Source organism: Aotus nancymaae, unplaced genomic scaffold (genome assembly GCF_030222135.1).
Source record: "Aotus nancymaae isolate 86718 unplaced genomic scaffold, 86718_ANA_hifiasm-v0.15.2.pri h1tg000002l, whole genome shotgun sequence".
Lineage (NCBI taxonomy): Eukaryota > Metazoa > Chordata > Mammalia > Primates > Aotidae > Aotus > Aotus nancymaae.
The window spans coordinates 18,045,792-18,062,218 of record NW_026988413.1 but is presented as its reverse complement, the minus strand read 5'-3'; the positions used below and the strand labels follow the sequence as shown (position 1 = coordinate 18,062,218).

At 39.7% G+C, this 16,427-nt stretch overlaps 1 protein-coding gene across 4 annotated transcripts in view; it reads left to right on the top strand.

Moving 5' to 3' along the window:
- Positions 1-16,427, top strand: part of LUC7L2 (LUC7 like 2, pre-mRNA splicing factor) — a 59,536-nt gene that overhangs the window by 23,611 nt on the left and 19,498 nt on the right. For all 4 annotated transcript variants that reach the window (XM_012447517.3, XM_012447520.3, XM_064372942.1 and 1 more), the window contains exons 3-4: positions 11,645-11,743; positions 14,304-14,414. In XM_012447517.3, the coding sequence (XP_012302940.1) occupies positions 11,645-11,743; positions 14,304-14,414 (210 nt within the window). The remainder of the gene's footprint in view (positions 1-11,644; positions 11,744-14,303; positions 14,415-16,427) is intronic.

Below are 16,427 nucleotides of genomic sequence, written 5' to 3'. Positions count from 1 at the left end.
TTTTACACATGGCCTACTTTTATTTATAATCACATATATTCCCCCCCCGCTTTTGTTTTTGAAGCAAATCTTCAAAAATCTTGAACTTAAGATAACTCTGTTGTTGTTATTAATAAAATTTCTTATTTTTTCTTTTTTTTTTTTTAGAGATGGTGTTTCTCCATGTTAGGCTGGTCTCGAACTCCCAACCTCAGGTGATCTGCCCGCCTTGGCCCCCCAAAGTGCTGGGATTACAGGCGTGAGCCACTGCACCCGGCCTATTATTATTATTTTTTAAAGAAACAGTCTCGCTCTGGCATCCAGGCTGGATTGCGGTGGTATGATCATAGCCATTGTAGTCTTGAACTCCGGGGCTCAGGTAATCCTCCTGCCTTAGCTTCCCAAGTAGTGAGGACTGCAGGCTCATGCCACCATGCCCAGCTAATTTTTAAAGTTTTGTAGAGATAGAGTCTCGCCATGCTGTGCAAGCTCTTCTCAAACTACTGGCCTCAAGGGATCCTCCTGCCTGGGCCTCTCAAACCTTCTGAGATATGGGAGCCACTATACCCAGCCATAGGATGACTCTTGAAATTAAAGAGAGACAGTAGTAAGGACCAGTGTTATTCCCAAACTAGGAGGTCTGGGAGTTATTGAAACAGATTGTTTTTCATAGTCTAGTACTGGTTAATATATTTCAGTGTCACATTGGTTTCTTCGTACAGTAAGTCTCAATAAATGTTTATTACCTAAGGATCAGGAATTATTCTTAGTATTTCCTGTACCCTCCAGATGTTTTTTAGAGATAAGTAGTTTTATCAACTGTATTTTGACACTTCTAAGGAAACAAGCATGTTCTCTGAGACTATTTGTTGAAAAAGGGAATATGGAGTTATAAAGGTATTATTTGGAGGATATAGTTCATTGAACACAATAGTAAGGAATGAAAACTTTTTTTTTTTTTTAAGACCAGAGTGTCGCTCAGTCGCTGAGGTTGGAGTGCAGTGGCACGATCTTGGCTCACTGCAGCCTCCACCTCCCAGGTTCAATTTTTAAATACTTGAGTACCTACTATGTGTGCTGTGCTAGGTGGTGGGAATAGAGAGATGTGGACACAGGTTTCTGCTTTAGTGGTGGGAGTTTACATTGTAATACAGGAAGCACATAGCCAAATATGAAAACAAATAATGTGATTTCAGGTAGTAATGAGTGTTATGACAAAAAAGCATGGTTTGATAATTCAGAGTGGGAATGGGGCAGGAGGGGGCCAAGGCCAAGGAGCTCCTCTGGCAGGGTGTTGGAGAAAATTTTTATTTACTTTTTAAGTTTTATTTCTTTTATTTCTTTATTTATTTTGAAGGAGTCTCAGTTTGTCTCCCAGGCTGGAATGCAGTGGCGTGAGAATGTAGCTCACTGCATCGTCAGACTCTTGGGCTCAAGCGATTCTCCTGTCTCAGCCTCCCGAGTAGCTGGGACTACAGGTGTGTACCACCACCCCCAGCTAATTTTTGTATTTTCAGTAGAGACAGGGTTTTACCATGTTGACCAGGCTTGTCTTGAACTCTTGACCTCAAGTAATCTGCCCACCTTGGCCTCCCAGAGTTCTGGGATTACAGATGTGAGCCACTGTGCCTGGCTAAAACTTTTTATTTTATTTATTTGTTTGTTTATTTTATTTTTTATACAAGAACTCATTTAGTAATGGAGAAAATTTTTGATGAAGTGACATTTGAAGAGATCTGAATGTGGAGAAGAGGGTAGTCATTTCTGAGTGGGAATCAATTTGCCATGTTGTTTCTACACAAAACTTGTGGTAGTTCCATATTGTTTTTACCTGTACTGAAAATCTAAAATCCTTACCCGGGCTACTACTTCTCCCTTGAATGAATAAATAAATCAGTATAGTTTTTTCTTTTTTCTTTCTTTTTTTTTTTTTTTGGAGACAGAATCTTGCTCTGTCATTCAGGGCTGAAGTGCATTAGTGACATTATAGCTCACTGAAGCCTGAAACTCCTGACCTCAAGTGATCCTTCTACTTTGACCTCACAAAGTGTTGGGATTGCAGGCATGAGCCACCATTCCTGGCCTAGTTCTCTCTTGACCAGACTGATTTTTACTTACTGTTGTTTTACTCCTTTCTTTCCCTAGCATGCATCTCATTTTGGTTTATACTCGTTTCTCTGCCTGTAATAATTCTTTTTCTTCTCTACAAATTTAAATCCTGTCTGGCTTACTATTTGTGATTGCCTTACCCTGTAGCAGTTTAGCCTCTGAACCCTGGTATCACACCTACTTTCTGTACTACTAAAAAAAATTGTTATTTATCTTGTTTGTACATAATCTCATACTCTCTTTATCTTTCCAGTTAGGTAGTACACCATAGTCTTTGTGCAACAAGACCTCTTTTTTTAACTCTCTCTAGTTATTCTTGCATATCCGTGATCAGAAATGGATACAGAAATATTTCCTGCTATGTTCTTAAAAATATTACAGAAAAGTAGAGAATATCATGATTTTTCTTCACTCTGGGGAAAAATAGGTTTGGAAATGGAGCATATACAAGTGGGAAGAGGCAGTTAAGAAATTGGGAAGTGGTAGAAAAGCAGCAACTAGTTTATATTTGCACCATGTGCCTCATTTCTCTTCACCCTATAGTCATGTCTAAGGTATATTTGTTAACATGAGGTCAGACTTCATGTTCTTATACAATTTGTTAGAGGGTCTTCTGGAAAAATGCTTGAGCTTTAACTTCGGGGAGGAATATGTAAAACTCTCAGCTTGGAAAACTTGGATAAAGAAAGCTTGTGGTGAATGTAGTCATATATGTGTATCATACTAGACACTGCTGCTTAGATTTCCTGTTACTATATCAAAATCATCACGTCCAGAAGAAGACATTTTCCCTCACAGATCAGTTCTCTCATTTGATTTAGTCCGTTCTCTTGGTGGCATCATTGCTTTCTCATGTTTGAAATACTTGAAGCCCTGAAAATGCTCCTGACTTTTTTCTTTCCACACTTAATTTCCATTTAGTTAATAACTGTAGGTTGAAAGTTACTGTGTTATTGAAGGAATATGGAGCTGTATTAAAGACCTGTTCAGATTTTTACTCTGCTGCCATTAGCTGATGATCTTAGGCAAATCATTGATCTCTCTAAGTCTTGATTTCCATATTTGTAAGGTGTGATGGGATTATTTCAGAGACACTTCACATTTTTTTAATTTTTGTTTTTTTAAATTCTTCAGCACTCTAATTTACCTCTGTCACCTCCTTTCTCTTTTCTCTTTTTATTTGACCCCAGTGGCTTTACTCCTAGGTTCTTTTAGTAGCTTCTCTTGCCCTTTGTCTCTTTCTTCTGGTCAGTCCATCTAGTAGTATTAATGCTTCTGAAACACGGATTTTATTGTGTCATATTTCTGCCTAAGTAGTCAAGCATTCTTCTTTGTCTACAGAATAAATTCTGCATTTTTTGACTCATTTTCAGAATCTTTCACAATCTAGTCAGAGACTGTAAACTAGTGGCCTATATAATCCTACATCCCTTTTCCCCCACCCCATCATTTTCCTTTATCTTCTAGTAGATATCATCTCGTTCCAGTTAAGTTGCTCCTCTTTATTTTCTTGATAGGAAATATTATATTCTCTTCTTGAAGCATTTGCTCTGGCACTTTGCCACTATTCTTTGTGTTCTGTGTAAATTATCTTCACTTGTCCTAGAAACCTCCTCATACATACTGATATTTAATAAAGATAGCCTTCTTTTGTAAATTCATTTGAAAATGGAAGCATTAGAAGTATGTAAAGGTAAGAGCAAAGGAAATAAGTTCTTCATTTAACAACTATTGAGCTGTAATACAATATTGTATCATATTATATAACAAAATATTGAGTACCTGTGATGTGGTGGAGAGTGTTATCTGACTGGGGCTGTTAACACTGATCAAGAAAGACTGTGTTCCTCCCTCACTGAGCTTATATCCCAGTGCAGTCAATATGCAAAAATAAGTAGGTTGACAACCTGCCTTCAGAGTGCTTTTATAAACATTTTACTTGATCCGAACAGCAGTCTTGAAGTACTTGAGAAAACAGAAGTTCAGCCGCACAAGCAGGATCACTTGAGGCCAGGAGTTACCAGCCTGGACAACATAGCAAGATCCCATCTCAAAAAAAATTAGCTGAATGTGGCATGCACATGTAGTCCTAACTACTGAGGAGACTGAAGAGAGAAGATCATGTAACTAGGAGTTCAAGGCTGCAGTGAGCTGTGATCGCACCACTTCACTCCAGCTTGGAAATTCAGAGAGTTTAAGTGAATTTCTCAGGATCAAATGGATACTATGAGGTAAAGAGAGGTCTTTAAATGTGATCCAGTGCCCAGTCTTTTTTTTTTTTTTTTGGGAGACAAGGGTCTCACTCTGTCTCCCAGGCTGGAGTGCAGTGGCACCATCTCGGCTCGTGACAACCTCCACCTCCTTTGTTCAAGTGATTCTCCTGCCTCAGCCTCTCGAGTAGCTGGGACTACAGGTGCACGCCACCATGCTGACTAGTTTTTGTATTTTTAGTAGAGACAGGATTTCACCATATTGGCCAGGCTGATATTGAACTCCTGACCTCCTGATTCGCCCTCCTTGGCCTCCTAAAGTGCTAGGATTACAGGTGTGAGCCACTGCACCCGGCCATTAGTTTTTTCTTCTCTGAAATTAAATTGGCTTCATTGATTTTTTTTTTTTTTTTTTGGGTGAGGGGATGGAGTCTGGCTCTGTTGCCCAGGCTGGAGTGTAGTGGCGCAATCTAGGCTCACTGCAGCTTCCACCTCCCAGGTTCAAGGAATTCTCCTGCTTCAGACTCCTGAGTGGCTGGGATTACAGGCACCTGCCACCACGGCCTGGCTAATTTTTGTATTTTTAGTAGAGATGGGATTTCACCATGTTGGCCAGGCTGGTCTTGAACTCCTGACCTCAGGCAATTCGCCTGCCTTGGCCTCCCAAAGTGCTGGGATTACAGGCGTGAGCCACCGTGCCCGGCCTCTGTGTGTGTGTGTGTGTGTGTGTGTGTGTGTGTGAGAGAGAGAGACAGAGAGACAGAGTCTTACTCTGTCTCTTAGGGTAGAGTGTAGTGACATGATCTTGGCTTACTGCAAACCTCTGCCCCCTGGGTTCAAGTGATTCTTGTGCCTCATCATTCTGAGTAGCTGGGATTACAGGCACCTAACACCACCTCCAGCTAATTTTTGTATTTTTAGTAGAGACGGGATTTCACCATGTTGCCCAGGCTGTTATCAGACTTCTGACCTCAAGGGATCTGCCTGCCTTGGCCTTCCAAAGTGCTGGGATTTCAGGAGTGAGCCACCGCACCTGACGTTGCTTTAAATTTTAAATACTACTCATGTGCATAGCATAGTGCCAGAGCAGAGGCTTAGTAGTCATCATGATATGGACAGAAGAACATAGATGCCTGGTATTCTGAAAATCTGCGTTGGCTATGCCTACTGTTTCACAAGGTCCTTGAAGAGATGACCACTGAGAATATTCCACATATTTTTAAAAAGCCACCTTTATTATAATTAGGCCTTTTGTCCTAGGGCTTTGACACCAAAATCTACTATGGTGAGTCAGGCTACTATAAATTTGCAAGGACTCATAGCCCAGAATAGTGACAAGCCCAACTAACCTGCCTTTTCGAGGAAAAAGAAGAGTAGCTCAAAACACTTAAGAAGTTAAGGAGTCGGCCAGGCTCGGTGGCTCAGACCTGTAATCCCAGCACTTTGGGAAGCCGAGGTGGGTGGGTCACAAATTCAGGAGATCGAGACCATCCTGGCTAACACAGTGAAACCCTGTCTCTTAAAAAGGTCAGGAGTCCAAGCAATGGAGATAATCCAAAGAGAGGCTAAGAAGAACCTCCCCTCTAGAGGCTCAGATCAGTTTTGTCCTAGAATTCATCTTGACCACTCTGGCTTGTTATTAAGCCCTCTTGTGCCAAATGTTCTTCTTTGCCCTCTTTCCCAGTTTGATTTATTAATTGTGGGTACATAGTAGATAAAACAGAAGAATCCTTGCCCTGTGGAGTTTACCTTTTAGTGAGTTAATCTTCCCCTTCTCGTGAATCTTCCCCAGGGCATGCCTTCCCCAAAAGGCTACTTCTCAACAAAAAACCCACTTCTACCTTAGTGGTAAAATTGTATCTTTTCTTGTGTTCATTTTGTCCTTGGTTTACGTAGTTGCTTTTCTTCCTTTGATTGGTTGTGTGATGTAACTTTAAAGATGTGGAGGTGGGGAGCCTAGAATACTTCCAATAGAGACAGATGTTTAGGTTAAAAACAGGCAACATTTATGTCTTTTAAGTTTTTTTTGAATACAGATTGGAAATGTAGTTGATCAGGGAACTGATAAAGGTAAGATAAAGGAAATATGGAAGAAAGGAATTAGACAGCTGCTTTGAATCTTTGCCATGAGCTTTTTTAGATGTTGTGGGGAATTACTGTTATTGAAAAATATTGAAAGGTAAGTTAGTACTGAAATAACTGGAACTAGCATGGTAAAGTGGAAGCAACGTTAAGTCAGGAATCAGTCTAACCAGATTTTCTAATAGGCACCCTGATCAAGTCATTCTTTGTGTGCAAAGAATGGGAATTAAACTAGATGAGGGAGTGGTTCTCAACACTGCACATTAAAAGTACGCAGGAGGCTTTTACAATTCAGGCTTTCACCTTTTTGGGAGATCGAAATTGGAACTGTTTTTAAAAGCTTCCATAAATATTATGTGAAAGCTCCCCAGGTCTAGGTTGAGAAACATAGTCGATCAAAAAGCCTTTCCAACTGTGACATCTTGCATTTTATGAAGTAAAATAAAATGTAGCATCATATGAACAGCTTTAGCTTGTGGAAATAAAATATTAAGTTGTTGGCGTGATTGATGTTTAGAAATTGTTCATTAAGAAACCTACTCTCTGATATATCAAAGACAATGACGGCATCCTTCTGCCATTAGCTTCTTTCATTCCTATTAAGTTTTTCTGCATTTTTTTTTTTTTTTTAAATGAGATGGAGTCTTGCTTCTTCACCTAGGCTGGAGTGCAATGGCGTAATCTGGGGTCACTGCAACCTCCGCCTCCCATCTTCAAGCAATTCTCCTGCCTCAGCCTCCTGAGTAGCCGGAATTACAGGTGTGCGCCACCATGCCCAGCTAATTTTTGTATTTTTAGTAGAGATGGGGTTTCACCATATTGGTCAGGCTGGTATCTAACTCCTGACCTTGTGATCTGCCCACCTCGGCCTCCCAAAGTGCTGGGATTACAGGCATGAGCCACCTTGCCCAGCCTGCATTTTCTTAATAATTGTTGTTTAATGAGCAGCTTTTAAATTTAAATTTCTACACATCCACACATCCATAGAAAGTTTTACTTGTTTTTTATTGTCACTGAAAACTCCTTGTTTGTTAAACCAGACTAATGAATCAGGGGTAAGGATTGGAGCCTGGAAAAATCTCAGCATGCTCAGTAACAGTAGAGTACTTTAAAACTATTAGTGTGATGAGGACTTTTATGACAGTAATGAGTCCTCATTATTTCCTGAAGGATAACTTTGGGGGCACTTTCCCATTCATGTCATTGTATAACTAAGAACTGGAGGTAATATAGTTTTACAGAAAAACGTTTTTGTTTGTTTTTACTTTTGAGACAGGATCTAGCTCTGTCACCCAGGCTGGAGTACAGTGGGACAATCACAGCTACTGCAGCCTTGACCACCAGAGCTCAAGCGATCCCCCTGCCTCTGCCTCCTAAAAGCTGGGACCACAAGTATGGGCCAACTATGCCTGGCTAATTTTTTTTTTTTTTTTTTTTTTTTTAGACAGAGTCTTGCTCTGTCGCCAGACTGGAGTGCAGTGGCACAATCTCAGCTCACTGCAACCTCCACCTCCTGGGTTCAAGCGCTTCTTCCGCCTCAGCCTCCTGAGTAGCTGGGACCACAGGCACGTGCCACAATGCCTGACTATTTTTTGTATTTTTAGTAGAGACGGGGTTTCACCATGTTGGCCAGGATGGTCTCGATGTCTTGACCTCGTGATCTGCCCGCCTCGGCCTCCCATGGTGCTGGGGTTACAGGCGTGAGCCACCATACCTGGCCCTGGCTAATTTTTTTTTTTTTTTTTTTTTTACTTTTGGTAGAGACAGGGTCTTCTATGTTACCCAGGCTGATCTGGAACTCCTGGGCTTAAGTGATCCTCCCACCTTGGCCTCCCAAAGTGCTGGGAATGTAAGCATTAGCCACCTGTGCCTGGCCAGAAACATTGTTTTTTAAAAATAGTCACAAAATGTAAGAGTCTGAAGGAACAAAAAAACTACCTGATGGTTGAATTCTTTCCTCAGTATCCTAGTAAAATGGTTATCAAAACAGAGTTTGAACACCTCACTTATCTGGGAACTCACTAACTCTGAGGATGTTTGTTCTGTCTTCAGAATGCTTTGATTATTGAAAGTATTTTCTTGGCCAGGCGCAGTGGCTCATGCCTGTAATCCCAGCATTGGGTGGCCGGAGTGGGAGGATCACTTGAGCTCAGGATTCAGAGACCAGCCTGGGCAAGAAGCACCCTTCGTCTCTACTTAAAAAAAAAAATAGCTGGATGTGGTGGCAGGGGCTGTAGTCCTAGCTACTTGTTGGGGAGAGGTGCTGAGGTGGCAGGATCACTTGAGTTGAGAGGTGGAGGCTGCAGTGAGCCATGATCATGCCACTGCACTCCAGCCTGGGTGACAGAGTGAGACCCTGTCTCAAAAAAAGAAGAAAATGTATTCAGAAAGTTAAAGAATGACTCACTGGAGTCCTTTCAGGCCATAATAAAACAAATCTATTTCTTCTGCTTTATGAAAAATTCTTGGGTTGATTGAAATTGGTTCACATCTTTTTATCTTCTCTGTTCCCTGGCTTTTTTGTATAGCCTGGTTTTGAGATACTTTGTCTAATTTATTCATATTCCTTTTGAAATGTGTTAGTACATAGAATGTGTGTTTTGGAGGACAATGGTTTGCTTTTAAATCCAGCCTTCATGTCAGGCATGGTGGCTCACGCCTGTAATCCTAGCACTTTGGGAGGCCGAGAATTCGAGATGAGCCTGACTAGTAACACGGTGAAAACCTGTCTCTACTAAAAATACAAAAATTAACCAGGCATAGTGCCGGGCGCTTGTAATCCCAGCTACTCAGGAGGCTGAGGCAGGCAATTGGTTGAATCCAGGAGGTGGAGGTTGCAGTGAGCTGAGATCACGCCATTGCACTCCAGCCTGGGTGACGGAGCGAGACTCTACCTGGGGCGGCGGGGGGTGGGAAACAGCCTTCAATAGAGAGTTCCCACTTTGTTTACGCTGTGTCTTCTTTAAATTATTTTTAGAAAAATAGATTTCTCAGTTGTGCCATACTGTAACCGTTACTCTTGACTACTTACATTTTTAAATTGTTTGATTCTCTGCTTGTACCTATTTATTTGTACATTTATTGTCTTGGATATGTAAATATAGGACTTCATATTTATTTCTTTAAAATTTTATCTGGTCTATTAATACTTTTGAATCTTGATCCATGAATTAACTTTCCTTTTGAGTTGGGATAGTGTACAAAATTAATTATACTTTTGTTTTATAATTAGGTTGTTGGCAAGAAAGTTAAATAGGCAGACTAATTTTTAGATACTGTATATAAAGCTAAGGCTCAGACCTGTGTGCCATACATTAGTCCTGTTCTCTGTTACCATAAACTTCCCTGTGGCATATAAATAAATAAATATTTTAAAGATCTGCCTTCTAGAGCTGGGCACGGTGGCTCACGCCTGTAATCCTAGCACTTTGGGAGGCTGAGGTGGGTGGATCACGTGAGGTCAGGAGTTCAAGACCAGCCTGGCCATCATGGTGAAACCCCATCTTAAAAAAAAAAAAAAAAAAAAAAAAAAATCTGCCTTCTAAATCTTCGGTACACCTGGAGCATTACTTTTTGGCTTTTCTAAGATTCATTTGCTTCTCCTTCTGTAGATCCAATTTAATTGTATCCTTTTTAGAAAGGTCTTCTTTAACCAGCTCATTCCAAGTGGCCTCTCATAATAACAGGGAGCATTGCTGTTTTATTGCATCATCTAACTTTGTTCATAGGCATGATTCTTGTTTCTCCTTATATAGAATGTGAGCTCCATGAAGTCAGATTGTGTGATTTAACTCCATATCCCAAGTACCTGACATAGTGCTTTCCACAAGTGGGAACTTAATAGTCGAAGGAATGAGAATGACTTGTACTCCCTTTTTACCAACCCTCCAGAGATTCTGAGATGTTTGAAGGGTGGCCACACCTCCAGATGGAAAATCTCTGCTTTGCTTTGATTACCCATTGGTCGGTCACACCTGTAATGATGATCTTTGCATCTTGCTAATTTTTTTTCTCAAATTAAAATTTTTCATTAAATTAAAAATTAAAAATTTTCCCCCAAAAGAATTTCCTGAAAGATCTTATCAGTTACTTAGGTACATGTAAAAATGGATAGTTTTCTCAGATATGAGAAAAGCCTCTGGTTTGGTAAATAATACCTAATTGGAATTTCCAAGTAGAAGGATCCTAGGTTTAATAAGAGTATTTATTTCCCTGATATATGCTTATCATAGGTGGGGTTAAATACTTGTTCTCTATGTACTTATATTGGTTCTTATTAGTAAATCATCTCTTTACTAGTTTACATGGAGTCTTATCCCCAGAAAAGACTATATGAAAGTCACTAGCCTGTTTTCTTGTGTGTGTTTTTTTAAATTTATTTTTAATTTTTAATTTTTTTTTTTTTGAGACGGAGTTTCGCTCGTTACCCAGGCTGGAGTGCAATGGCGCGATCTCGGCTCACCGCAACCTCCGCCTCTGGGTTCAAACAATTCTCCTGCCTCAGCCTCCTGAGTAGCTGGGATTACAGGCACGCACCACCATGCCCAGCTAATTTTTTGTATTAGTAGAGACGGGGTTTCACCATGTTGACCAGGATGGTCTCGATCTCTTGACCTCGTGATCTACCCGCCTCGGCCTCCCAAAGTGCTGGGATTACAGGCTTGAGCCACCGTGCCCGGCCTATTTTTTATTTTTAAAAATGAGACAGGTCTTAGTATGTTGCCCAGGGTGGTCCCAAACTCCTGAGCTGAAGCGATCCTCCTGCCTTGGCCTTCCAAAGTGCTGGGATTATAGGCATGAACCACCATGCCCAGTCACTAGTCTGTTTCTTGAGGACTCCATCTTTATTTGAAAAATAGAGCGTTTTTCAAAGCACATTGACATCTCAACAATTAGATTTATATATTCTTTTAGTTTGGTTTAAAATTAACTTTAACATTTTTGTGTTGTGGAGCTAAATGAACTATGTTGTGATATAGAAGCTAGAAGCTTTTTTCAGATTCTGAAAAGCCTTTCCATATCCATTTATTCTTAAGTAGAAGTGATCCCTGTTCCCATCTGTTGGTAGACAGAATTGGTGCCATTTTTTCTTCTGACACCATGTTTTATATTTGTCTATGAAATTTTGTAATTTGGAAACCCCTACATAAAGAAGCATCTGTGTGATTTAATATGTATTCTGAAAAGAACTGTGGTTGTTGATGCATTTAAAAAAACAAAAAAACATGTTTTTTGTTTTAATGTTATTTTTTTTTCCCTTTCAGAGAATGGACCTTGGAGAATGTCTGAAAGTCCATGACCTGGCTTTAAGAGCGGATTATGAAATTGCATCCAAAGAACAAGATTTTTTCTTTGAACTTGATGTATGTGATTTTGCTTAATGGTTTGTTGTTATCTTTTGCTGTAAAACATTTGTGAATATGGATTCATATCTCTTAATAGGAAAAACTTAGCAGTTTATCCTCTGTGGTTATATGAAGGGTAAGACTTAGATCATGTACTTTCTTGACAACTCTTTTAAAAATATGAGGTGAAGTTGGTCACGGTGGCTCACGCCTGTAATCCCAGCAATTTGGGAGGCTCAGGCGGGTGGATCACTGGAGGTCAGGAGTTCAAGACCAGACTGACCAACACAGAGAAACTCCGTCTCTAAAATTAAAAAAAAAAAAAAAAATGAGGTGAGACTCTATTTTAAGAAAATGTGGAAAAGTCAATTATTCATATATTCTTTTGAAAATTAAGCATATTCTTCCCAAGAAAGTAGTAACGATTAAGGAAATATCAAGCAAATGTAAGCAACTAATTTCTAGTGTATATTAGGACCTATCTTTAGTAATATATTGAGTTTTTACATTCATATTAATTTTTGTATCTATATATATAGATATATACGTATATGTAGTTGACCATCCCCCCCTGCCACACACACACATATCTGTCATTGAATCTGTAGAAGGAACCAACTGGAGATTGCAAATATTTAGAAGAAATGGATTGTTGCATCTGTACTGGACATGTACAGACATTTTCTTCTTGTTATTATTCCCTAAACATTACAATATAACTGTTTACATAGCATTTACATTGTATTAGTATTATAAGTAATCTGGAGACAATTTAAAGTATATGGGAAGATGTGTAATGGGAGATTATATGCAAATACTGCACCATTTTAGATAAAAAAAAAACTGGAACATTCGTGGATTTTGGTATCTACTGGGTATCCTGGAACCAATCTCCCAAGATACTGAGGTATGTGCCTATGGGTGTTTGGGAGATACGAAGGACGATGTTTTTAAAGAAAAACTAAGAAATAGAAGACACCATTTAGATACCTAAAAGAGCCTGAAACGTAACTGTATATTGTTGCTTTTACATGAAAATGGTTTGCATAAAAATAGAGAAATACTTTTCGCATATATATAAAGCATAATAATCAGCATTACATAAATCATACTGCTGTGCATAGATCTTGTACGTTTTATTAGTGAAATAATGTCTTAAATTTGGTTTAGGAGATAAACCAATAAATAGGCCCCCCTGTCTTCTGAATATCCAAGAATTTCTGCTAATGAAATGCAGTTGTTTTCTGAAATATAATTTACAACAAATTTTCCCTACTTTTTTTGGTGGTTTTTTGGCTTTGCGGAGTATTTTTATATTTAAATTCTCTGATTTATCAGTCTTTAACAAATGTATAGCCAGGTGCCGTGGCTCATATGCCTGTAATCCCAGCACTTTGGGAGGCTGAGATTGGTGGATCACCTGAGGTCTGGAGTTCAAGACCAGGCTGGCCAACATGGTGAAATCTCATCTCTACTAAAAATACTAAAATTTAGCTGGGCGTGGTGGTGGGTAATCCCAGTTACTTGGGAGGCTGAGGCAGGAGAATCACTTGCACCTGGGAGGCGGAGGTTGCAGTGAGCTGAGATTGTGCCACTGCACTCCAGCCTGGGTGACAGAGCAAGACTCATCTCAAAAAAGAAAAGCAAATTCTAAAGCAGCATGGAGAATTAAAAGAAAAAAAAGTAAAATGTTCAGAAATACTTATTGTTAGCATTTTGTAGTTTTCCATTTTTTTCTGTCTTTATTTTCTGTTTGTCCATTCAGATCTAGATTTGCAGATTTTTCTCTTTTACAAAATTGAGATCTTATTTCCTAACACTTGTAATTTGCTTTTTATTTACAAATGAATCCTGAACATTTCTCCATGTCCTCAAGTATTTTTTTTTTTTTTGAGACAGAATATCATTCTGTTGCCCAGGCTGGAACAGTGGCATGATCTCGGCTAACTGCAACCTCCACCTCCTAAGTTCAAGCAATTCTCCTGCCTCAGCCTCCCAAGTAGCTGGGATTACAGGTGTGAACCACCACGCCTGGCTAGTTCTTGTATTTTTAGTAGAGATGGGGTTTCACCATGTTGGCTAGGTTGGTCTCTAACTCCCGACTTCAGGCGATCTGCTCACTTCGGCCTCCTAAAGTGCTGGAATTACAGGCATGACCCATCGTGCCCAGCTTTTTTGTTTTTGTTTTTGTTTTTTAAATGACAGGTTCTCACTCTGTCATCCAGACTGGAGTGTAATGGCACCATCAGGGCTCACTGCAGCCTCAGCCTCTTTGGGCTGAAGTGTTCCTTCTGCCTCAACCTATTGAGTAGCTGAGACTACAGGTCTGTGCCACCCATCCAGCTAATTTTTGTATTTTCAGTAGAGGCAGGGTTTCGCCAAGTTGGCCAGGCTGGCCTCGAGCTCCTGTCCTCAAGTGATCTGCCTGCCTTGGCCTGCTAAAGTGCCCGGATTACTGATGTGAGCTACCATGCTCCGCCATGGTAGCATTTTAAAAACAAAGTGTAATTTTTGTATGAGGATATTTCTGAATAAAGTTGACTTTCTGACAGTAATTGTCTTTAATTAAACTTTGTAGGCCATGGATCATCTGCAGTCATTCATTGCAGATTGTGATCGTAGAACAGAGGTGGCCAAGAAAAGATTAGCAGAAACCCAAGAAGAGATCAGTGCTGAAGTAGCAGCAAAGGTAAGAATTTTAATCATTTCATTAGTACAAAGTATTGTTTTGACTCACTCCTTTTGTTTAACTTTTTATTTTGAAATAATTAGATTTGTAAGAGATTGCAAAGACATATTAGAAGGAATTCTGTATGCTTTCCCTTGTCTGCCTCAACATTAACATCTTACACTATATACAATATCGAAGAAATTGACATTGGTCTAATCCTTATATTTTATTGAGATTTTGCTAATTATGCATGTATTTATTTGTGTATGCATGTCTGTATGTATAGCTCTGTGTAGTTTTGTTTTTGTCACCCAGGCTGGAGTGCAGTGGCGCAGTTTTGGCTTGCTGCAGTTTCCACCTCCTGGGCTCAAGCAATTCTTGTGCTTCACCCTCCTGAGTAGCTGGAATTACAGGCATGCATCACCATGCCCAGCTAATTTTTTGTATTCTTAGCAGAGATAGGGTTTTGCCATGTTGGCCAGGCTGGTCTTAAACTTCTGGCCTCAAGTGACCCACCCACCTCAGCCTCCCAAAGTGCTGGGATTACAGGCGTGAGCCATCATGCCTGACCAGCTCTCTGCAGTTTAATCACATGTGTAATTACAACCACAGTTAGGAAATTTAACTATAACATCGCTACCAGACCCCTTCATGTTACCCCTTTTATAGCTACATCCATCCTTCCCCCCCAGCATCTCTACCCTTGGCAACTGCTAATCTATTCTCTCTCTCTGTAGTTGTTATTTCAAGGAGTGTTACATAAACGAAATCCTATGTATGCTTTTGAGAGTTGGCCTTTTTCATGCCATATAATTTCCTTGAGAGTCATTCAAATTGTGTCTATCAGTAGTTCATTCCTTTTTATTTCTCTGTTGTACAGATATACCACAGTATTTTTATTTGCTTGTAAAAGCAAATGTTAAATGTCATATTTCACTTGTAAATTATAACCACAGTATCACATACATAAAGTTAACAGTAATTTTCTAATGTATCCAGTATATGTTTATTTTTCTTACAGAGTCGATTTGTTATCAGAATTCAAATAAGGTCTTATATATTGCATTTCGTTGATGACTTACTACTTTATGACATAATTCTATTTCATTCAGTATAATCTAGTACATTTTATGAAAATGCAGAATAGGAGAAAAAGAACTACTCAGGTGGAGTTTAGATGATAGTATTAAAATATGGTGTTCAGATATGTAAATACAAATTAAAATAGATTTCTTTGTTTGAGAAAGGGTTGCTTTTAGTCAACATTTTCTGAAAAGTTCTCTGAAGATGAGGACTGGTAAGATGGGCATCCTGAAGTACAAAGGATCTAGTATTTCGTGGTTGGAAGAAATCCGTAAGTGCTTGGTAGGGCCCAAGCTGTATTGGTTGTATTGGTTATCCATCACTACACAAACGCTGTATAACAAACCACCTCAAAGCTTAGTGACTTAAAACAGTAAATATTTATTTAGCCTATGACTCTGCAGTCCGTGATTTAGGCTGAACTTGACTGAGCAGTTATTATTGTCTCAGCTGGGCTTACTCACATGCCTTGCAGTCAGCTGGAGGATGCAAAGCCATGCCCAGCAGGCTAGCCTGGCCATGTTCTCATGGTGGTGGCAGAGGTGCAGAAGCATCAAGCCCCATCACACAAACTCCTTTGGTCATGTTTGCTGCCACCCTAGTAGCCAAAGCAAGTTCATGGCCAAATTCAGATTCAGAGTATGATGGTACACAATTACATGGTCAAGGGCATGGATACAGGGAAGAATAGAGAGTTTTGGACAACACTGTAGTCACTCAATGATGTATTTAAAGGAAAATACCATTTGGTATAGAGGGAGGATAGTGATAATAGAATTATAAATCTCATTGAGGAAAGAAATATCTTGGGTTGAAGGAGACTTGAGAGGTAAAGATTATTAATTAAACCAGTAAACTGGTTTGTTGGGACTGGATACCCATACCAAACCAAAATCTTCAACTGGGCTCAGTGGCTTATACCTGTAATCCCAGCACTTTGGGAGGCCA